Source organism: Sinocyclocheilus grahami, unplaced genomic scaffold (genome assembly GCF_001515645.1).
Source record: "Sinocyclocheilus grahami isolate Dianchi unplaced genomic scaffold, SAMN03320097.WGS_v1.1 scaffold326.1, whole genome shotgun sequence".
Lineage (NCBI taxonomy): Eukaryota > Metazoa > Chordata > Actinopteri > Cypriniformes > Cyprinidae > Sinocyclocheilus > Sinocyclocheilus grahami.
The window spans coordinates 161,079-170,328 of record NW_015505505.1 but is presented as its reverse complement, the minus strand read 5'-3'; the positions used below and the strand labels follow the sequence as shown (position 1 = coordinate 170,328).

The 9,250-nt window shown below is 36.2% G+C and overlaps 1 protein-coding gene across 1 annotated transcript; it reads left to right on the top strand.

The window, feature by feature from the left end:
• Nucleotides 1–3,589: 3,589 nt before the first annotated feature.
• On the top strand, nt 3,590–9,250 carry LOC107602430 (growth/differentiation factor 10). The gene is made up of 3 exons (XM_016294923.1): nt 3,590–4,125; nt 4,957–5,828; nt 8,697–9,250. The coding sequence occupies exons 1-3, from the start codon at nt 3,894–3,896 to the stop codon at nt 8,886–8,888; spliced, it is 1,296 nt and encodes a 431-aa protein (XP_016150409.1). The 5' UTR covers nt 3,590–3,893; the 3' UTR covers nt 8,889–9,250.

Sequence of the window (9,250 nt, the reverse complement as noted above, 5' to 3'; positions counted from 1 at the left end):
CAATTTATAGTTTTCAATTCAATTGAATTTAATTTCCAAATAAAAAGAGACTGCAGTTATATTTTCCACTGACATACAGTACATTGTTCAAACTAAATGAGAACAATGATGTCATCATAATATTTGCATATTGAATTATCATTATTATCTTTTTTTCTTCTTGCATCTCTTTACGTACAAGCTGCCGAATTATGTGCGGATTCTCTGAACTACTGACAGAAAACAAGCATGATATGGCAACAGCAGATTTTAAGGCAGCTCTGAATTACACATCACTTTTATTGCCTTGCAAGCATTTAATTCAGGAAATGCAAATAAAGTTCATTTAGCTTTATTCATCGACCGTTTTGCATGATTGGTCTCTATATGCAAATGCAACAGACAGACCGGATATTTCTGAGAGACTGGAGCAGTCAAAAAGCAAGCCGCTGATGTAAACCATGCACACAAGAGAAGAGAGATGAAGCCAAACATTGATGAATCTTGGCACAGATGAGGCGGTTAACAGAGGTTTTCATGGCCTATGGACATCCATGACTAAATCGGTCAAAATGGTTATTTAGTTGGTGCCAGCGATATGAAAAAGTGGGAGGTCGGTGAGGGTCCAAAAACAACATTGCTCACACTGTCTTTTAGTTTAGTTTAGATGAGCACTCAATGCTAAAAAAATTAATAAATAAATAAAAACCTTGAGAATGAGAGAGAGCTTTCCGTCCAGAGAGGTTGCAAAGGGTTTGTCGAGGTTTATTGCAGGGCACCAGACACATTTGTCATTTTCAGACCAAAACACTGGAAAGATTGAATGGTTTAACAGCCATTTATTTCTTTGAAGCGTTCTTGTTTCTGGGAGTTTGTTTTTTCCATTGCACATAATTTAAACAGTCGTGAAAAGTAAATGAACGGCAAATTATTATATCAGATATATTATTCAGCCTTTCAGTTGAGTTTGCCCCTTTAAAATCAATGATTATGGCTGTACAATGCATAAAGTCACAGATTTATCATTATAGTGACATTTTAAGTATTTATTATAAAGTACAGGTGAAATAATGGATAAAACTCTGCATCTATAAAGTCAGCCTGTTTCATCCTGAGCGATGGCGTGCAGACAGAAATGGATGTGGTGTTGTAAGATGTTGCATATAATCACAAAACTTTTTGCTTCATCGTTCATTATGGGGCAAACATAAGAACAAAATGAGGGCATGCAAAGCCCAGTGTGCAAAGAAACCTCTAACTGTGCTGAACAGTGCAGCTGGAAGTATTTTAACGGCTTGTCACCACCTCTTTCACTGTGAGCAACCAAACTGTTCAAAGCCAAAGAAACAGTCTGAAAAGCTCTTCCTGAGAGGTTACATTTATAATTACACCCCAGAATGAGAGAACTCTCACGTTATCTGTCCTCCTCACAAAATCGAAGAAATGCAATGCATTTTACAAGCTTTATGATGTACTTTGCTGACTTTATGACTGCTTATGTGATGCAAATTGATTTTGTCTTCTAGCATTTGGTTTTTTGTGAGACCATACATTCCACATCCTGGGCTCTTGATACCAAACATTTGTGGGTTTGGCCATAGACACCACAATAAAACATACAGTATATGGGAATAGAAATTTTCCAATTATCTATTGCATTTTTTTTCTCATTAAAAATTTTTTAGTAAATTAACATCTCAGAAAAGAAAAAAAATCAGTTAGCCTTCAAATCAGAGGATTTTCGGTAACACCTTACAATAAGTTTGCATTCGTGAACATATTTAACTACATGAACGACACTTATACAGCATTTATCAGTCTTAGTTAAGGTTTAGTTCACCATTTACTAATACTTTATTAAAGCAAAAGTTGTACTGTACAGTTAACGCACTGTCTAGCATTTGGTTTTTTGTGAGACCATACATTCCACATCCTGGGCTCTTGATACCAAACATTTGTGGGTTTGGCCATAGACACCACAATAAAACATACAGTATATGGGAATAGAAATTTTCCAATTATCTATTGCATTTTTTTTCTCATAAAAAAATGTTAGTAAATTAACATCTCAGAAAAGAAAAAAAATCAGTTAGCCTTCAAATCAGAGGATTTTCGGTAACACCTTACAATAAGTTTGCATTCGTGAACATATTTAACTACATGAACGACACTTATACAGCATTTATCAGTCTTAGTTAAGGTTTAGTTCACCATTTACTAATACTTTATTAAAGCAAAAGTTGTACTGTACAGTTAACGCACTGTGAACTAACATGAACATTTTTATTAACATTAACAGAAATTAATAAATGCTGCGAAAAGAAATTGTTCATTGTTATTTCATTTTAGTTAATGCATTAATTAAGGTTAAGAAATGAGACCTTATTGTAAAGTGTTACCAGATTTTCTTTAACAAGACTTAAAGTCCTCTACAGAGAAATTAAAAGAAAAAAATGTCTATTATTATTGTTTGTGACGGTGTTGGGGGTAACACATTACAAGTAATGTGAGTTACGTAATCAGATTAATTTTTTTAAGTAACGCATTACTTTTTAATTTACAAGAGAAAATCGGAGTTACTTTTTCAAATACGCAAGTTACTAAATTATTTTTTAATTTATTGATTGGCAGCTCTGCTGTCCCCATGCTGAGAGAAATCACAAGATGTTACTGTAGTTCTAAAATAAATATGAATATGCATTAATTCATCTCACTCACAAAAAAAACACAGATTCAGTATTCCTCAAAATGAATAAAAATAATGCATAATATATATTGACGTAAACCTGCAATAATTAAATGTTAAACAACACAGTTCAAGCGTACTAATAAGCACAAATTACTCTAGACAAACATTTGTGTCTTTTTTTATCGCTGAAGTGTGTTGAAATGTCTTCTTCTGCATTCTACTGTACGGACGTAACTTTACTTTCCCTTCAGCCTGAGGCTTATTCATTTCACTTTTGGTGTGAAAGGCTTTTATATTTGCCAAAAATATAACTTTTTTATTTTAAAACCAAACAAGCAAGCCCTGTCCAGATTTAAAAAGTAACGCAAAAGTAACGTAACGCATTACTTTCCATAAAAAGTAACTAAGTAACGTAATTAGTTACTTTTTTATGGAGTAACGCAATATTGTAATGCATTACTTTTAAAAGTAACTTTCCCCAACACTGGTTTGGGATTATGGTCCTTATGCTCCGAAAACTTATTTTTCAACACGGAAGTCGGCTATGTTCTGTGAATGTGAATTTATTAGCAGCTATAGCCTAGGTAAACAACCCAGATAGCACACGTACGTCTGCAAGATGTCTGTTAAAGATCTGGAAAGCATCTGCTGTGCACAAACATCTGATAGGGTCTCTAAGATGTCAGTTTTACATATTCCAAATCATAAACATCTTAAAGACATTTTCTAAACGTCTATTTAACATCATTGCAGATGAGCAAACGCTCTAAAAACTACGTCTTGTAGACGTCAAATAGACGTCTCCGTGATGCGCGTGAGCTATCAGGGAAAGAGAAACAAGATTAAGTGCGTCCACACATTTAGCCTAAATGGAAAGGTGTAAATAGTCCAATACAATGAGAAAGGAATAGAGTGAGAAAGCCCTCCACGCACGCACGCACGCACGCAGCATGCGCTGTATATGGCTGTGCATGGTTTCAGGATGATGCTTTAAGCTTCTCGTTGGCTGCACGCCGGGCACGTCATCATCTGTCATCGCTTCAGCAGTAAGAAACAAGTGCATGAGCACCAGTCATCCTCCATCCACACCACCAACTCCACAAGACGCATCTCAATATATGTCCTTCTCACACGGAACCGAGCTTTCCATCAGTCTTCCACTTTCATCTCATGTTTGATCCGTTTTAAAGGGTTACAACTGATTTGCGGAGGATTAATTGTGAATATGGCATCAATTTGTGCGGTGGCACGCATTTTTCTTTATCTTAACATCGTCAAAGTTTACTTGGGGAACTCGTCAGGACTGAACGGAGATATTCCTGCAACAGAGCCGTCATTCCACAATCCTGCTCGAGACATGATGACTGTTAATATGTACAGAGTTTATGATAAATACAGCAAGAAGCAACAACAACAAGAGAACGTAAATACAATCCGAAGCTTTAGAGGAGACCCAGGTGAGTGAGACGAGCTAAAAGCAATTCAAACTCTGAGATTGCTGTTAAAACAATGTAAAATAGAGCAGTGTATGTACTGATAAAATATTTCATATCACAGTTTTTTCACTTACAAAATGATACTTTTTTTGCATTTGGATTTTAATGACTTTAATGATCATTTTAGCTATATTTAATAAACGACATTATATTAAAATACAATATCTAAACTAATAAATATATACACTGTTTTTAAATAATTCATCAAATACAATATAATTCTGTTTTATGCATTCCTTGTGTGTATTAATTATAATATTTCATTGTTGGAAACCCTTGGAATAGATCAAGAAAACGATTACCTATAATCCAGCTTTTGAATATTCATAACATAAAAAGTCCATATTATTAAAAATGCATCAGGATTAAAAATCAATCATATATAGGAGAGTGCATGCACAGAAAGCATTTTTCCCATTATTGTTTTAGTGGCCATATTTTCAGAGCTGCTAAGTTTCCACTGGAGGTGCACTATTAAAACACTGAGAGGGTATTGGTGAAAACAGGAAAAAAAGAAAGAAAAAGACCTTGAGAGCCGCTCACTAAACACTACCATATGGCCAGAGACTGATTCAGGAGCCGTGTTTATCTTTTTACTCAACTACCTCGTAAACTGTAGAAAGTGGTCGGATATTAAATCTAGAATGTGAAAAATGTGTTGTTTATGAGGATGTTGTCTGGAAACGTTACCGGTCAATCACATGCATGCATGAGCGTAAAACCAACGCTATGTTGACAAGCAGCAATTACCTTCTCGTTGTGCCTTATTCCATTTTAATTGTTGTTTTTCAGAGATCTCCCATCACACGGTCGTGTTCCACTTCAACCTGACCTCTATCCCCAATTCGGAGGTGATACTGATGTCAACTCTACACTTTCTTGACCAACAAGCTCGTCAACGGCCTTGGGCCTGTCGGCGTTCCCGTGGAGCCTCATGTCGCCTCCAGTACCTTCAGTCACTTACCACGACACATCTCATCATTAAAGGAACATCACCAAATGCTGCCGTCCCCTCTCAGCTGTGCAACATCACATTGTCTCCTAACAGAAAGGGGCTTTGGCAGATTACGGACGTATCATCAGCCATCAAACAAGCCCATGTGAATGGCGAGCTCTCGATTACCGTTGAGTTTGAGTTTGGGCATCAGAGACGTCAGGATCGCTTGTCTCCTCACAGCCTGCCGTTTATCCTTGTATACGCTGACGACATTGCCATAACGGAGCCCAACAGTGTTGCTATGAGTCTACAGAGATACAGTCCATCTGCTGTGCATGAGGACGCCAGGACCAAAGCGCCCTCAGCTACTTTAAATTCTAGAATTAGGAGGGAAGTGGAACACTTGCAGAGTAACTACCTACCTGATGTCCAATACAACGATCTTAAGAACAGGGAATTATGGGACGGTGCCTTTTTTGCAAAAAAGCCCAAAACCCTGTCAAAAGGTCAGGAAAATCACGAGGGATTGAGAGGGTCAAGGGAGCTCAGCTTTGACGAGAAGACCATGAAAAAAGCCAGACGCAAGCAGTGGAGTGAGCCGAGAATGTGTTCGCGTCGTTACCTGAGGGTGGACTTTGCCGACATCGGTTGGAGCGAATGGATATTGGCTCCGAAAGCATTTGACGCCTACTACTGCGCAGGAACATGTGGATTCCCAATCCCAAAGGTCAGTGTGCATTGACCTTTAACATTGTTCTTTTCATAATTGAAATATTTGGACATTTAACACTTAAATTACACTGAAAACAGTCAGTACATTTTCTGTAAATGCAAATAAGCTAAGCTATCAGGCTAATCACAAATCTGTATGCTATGCTAGTATGTAAGATAACTAAAACAGACATTAATGGCATTATAATGTAGTTCGAACAACATATAGCCTATCATAGAGTAATTTTGTAGGAATTGTAATTAGGCATTAAAGAGAGCGTCCGTTAAAACTTCTTTGAGCCAATGGGATCGCTTGAGGTCCTCATGCTGCAACTGACCAATCAGAATAAAGTATTCATAGTGCCATGTTATAAGAACCAATTATAGTCCATATAATCATTATGCAAATTTGGTAGTAGAACATGGTGCATTCAAGTCATGTCAGATAGATTGTATTTACGAGCTGAAAGCACATGAACGCCACCACAAAGGCGTAATTATGAGTGGGAAACTAAATTTCTTTAAGCCCCGAGTTTCACTTATAATAAAACAGTTAAAAAATCTTGCTGAATTTTAGGTGAAAATGGTACATCGCCATCTTGCTCCAACCAAAGTGACCTGAACGCACCTGACGTCATAATTACGACTTTCCAACTCGTAAATATACAATTCCCAGGACTGTAACGATTCACTCAACACACAATGCGATACGATTCACAATACTGATTTCACAATACAATTTTTTTCAGCAAATGATATTTAAGACAAATTATAAATTAAAATGTGTCCTTTTATTATTTCTCAGACAAAATGCTGCAATTTCTTTGTGAAACTGAAATATGTTAAATAACAAAACTGAATTGAAAAAAAACTAAAATCCCAAATAATACAAATAAAAGAAACCTTTTCATAAAAACAAACTAAGGCTTTACCTGTGCTCTTTCCGTTTAAAATGAGAGGCAACCACTGCATTTTAATCACAATCAAAACAAAGATGATGCATCATTTTAAAATGTAAAGCAAAATCATAATGGTCGACCTTTAGCTTTGTGAAACTATACTACATAAACATCTGAATGAAACAAAACCAGCAGACGGGCTGAATGAGAACACAAATTCACTCAAAGCAGCGCAGCGCTTATAAACATTACTTTAATATGCATTATACAGGGACAAGATTAAAGAAAATACCATCTAAACTTTTCTGAAGACAGTCAGTTCCCTTTAGAAATACATTTGTGACCCTGGACCACAAAACCAGTCTTAAGTGTCCTTTTTTCGAAATTGAGATTTATACATCATCTGGAAGCTGAATAAATAAGCTTTCCATTGATGTATGGTTTGTTAGGATAGGACAATATTTGGCCGAGATACAACTATTTGAAAATCTGGAATCTGAGGGTGCAAACAAATCTAAATATTGAGAAAATCGCCTTTAAAGTTGTTCAAATGAAGTTCTTAGCAATGCATATTACTAATCAAAAATTAAGTTTTGATATATTTATGGTAGGAAATTTACAAAATATCTTCATGGAACATGATCTTTACTTAATATCCTAATGATTTTTGGCATAAAAGAAAAATCATCATTTTGACCCATACAGTGTGCAGGTGCATCTCAATAAATCAGAATGTCGTGGAAAAGACAACTCAAATTGTGAAACTTGTGTATTAAATAAAGGACTGGTTTTGTGGACCAGGGTCACATTTATATAAATCCCCACCCTAGTTGTATATCGTGATTAATTTAACATCTCAACCAACTTGAATCGTTACATATTTATATCGATTTTCAACCAGCTCGGGGTGCATCATTACATCCTTACATACCATTTTAAAATGTAATATTATTTTGTGTGTTATAGTTCTCATTATAGGACTACTGGCCCATTCACACCAAGGATGATAACTAAAATGACAAAGATAACGTTTTAAGAATAGGAGAATAGGAAAGTTCACACCACAACAACAAAAACACAAAGGAACAATAATGTTGGAATCCGTTTCAAAACGTGTTTTTCCTTACTGATGAATGATAAAAACACTGAATTCACCTGACTTTAAAAAATTCATGAGCATTTAAAGGTGGGGTAGGCGATTTTGGAAAGGCTAGCAATAGCAAGCTAGCTTTGAAAGCATAAGATCCCACCCTCCCTGCAAATCACTCTCTAAAGCCTGCTCCAAAACACATGACAAAACTGCAGCAGAACGTTAGTGTGTGTTGTCGCTAATGTAGTTATCGTTATGGTTCTCTTTATAGTAGGGATGTTATGATTAACCGCGAGCCGGTTGAAAATCGATTTGAATATGTGACGATTCAAATCGGTTGGCCTGCTCCAAAACACATGACAAAACTGCAGCAGAACATTATTGTGTGTTGTCGCTAATGTAGTTATCGTTATGGTTCTCTTTATAGTAGGGATGTTATGATTAACCGCGAGCCGGTTGAAAATCGATTTGAATATGTGACGATTCAAATCGGTTGAGATGCTAAACAAATCACGATTCAGTTAGGGGTAGGAGTTTATATGAAAGTATGTCTGAGGGGAACTTACTGTCTTTCGATGGTATTTTTTCTTTCATCTTGCCTCTGTATAATGTATATTAAAGTTCATAAGTGCAGTATAAGTATATTTCAATTTCACAAAGAAATGTACAGTATTTTGTCCAAGCAATAATAAAAGGCACATTTAATTTATAATTGGTCTTAAATCTCATGTTGTTAAAAAAAATAATTGTGAATCGAATCATGAGTTGAGTGAATCTTTACATCACTACTTTATAGCTATCATTCTTGCTGTTAACATAAAGGCATTGAGGCATTGTTATATGATCTAGTTAACAGACAGCAGTTTTTCTTCAACCTTTACTTCTCCAAATGCAGGTTGTTCATCCATCCAATCACGCCACCATCCAGAGTATAGTGAGAGCCGTGGGGATCGTCCCTGGAGTCCCAGAGCCATGCTGCGTACCGGACAAGATGAGCTCTCTGGCTGTGCTCTTCCTGGACTCCAGCAGAAACATGGTCGTGAAGGTCTATCCCAGCATGTCTGTGGAGAACTGCGCCTGTCGATAAACTAGCAAGGTAGCTAAGAGACATAGATATACAAAACCTGCAAAACACAATGAACTCAGCTCAAGGGATTGCCGAAGCACGCCATATGACAAAAATTTACTTTTATCTCTGCAAGTAAGACCTCAGCACCTCAAATAATATAGGATCTTTGCACACAAACATTGTATCCTCTTTCCACTCTTTATTTTTGAATGAATTGTATATAATCCTTATTTGTAACATATAGTAAGCCGAACTGTTTTCGTTTTGAAACAAATCCATGGCAAACTGAAAATGGCATAGCGATTTAAATGGATTACTGTAAATAAATCCAGTAACACTTTACAATAAGTTCTCATTTGTTAATGTTAGTTAATGCATTA

Bases quoted from the DNA above. Each gene is read 5' to 3' on its own strand.
- LOC107602430 (XM_016294923.1), top strand. From the start codon at position 3,894: ATGGCATCAATTTGTGCGGTGGCACGCATTTTTCTTTATCTTAACATC. The intron at 4,126-4,956 runs GTGAGTGAGACG...GTTGTTTTTCAG, and splicing joins AAGCTTTAGAGGAGACCCAG to AGATCTCCCATCACACGGTC. The intron at 5,829-8,696 runs GTCAGTGTGCAT...CTCCAAATGCAG, and splicing joins GTGGATTCCCAATCCCAAAG to GTTGTTCATCCATCCAATCA.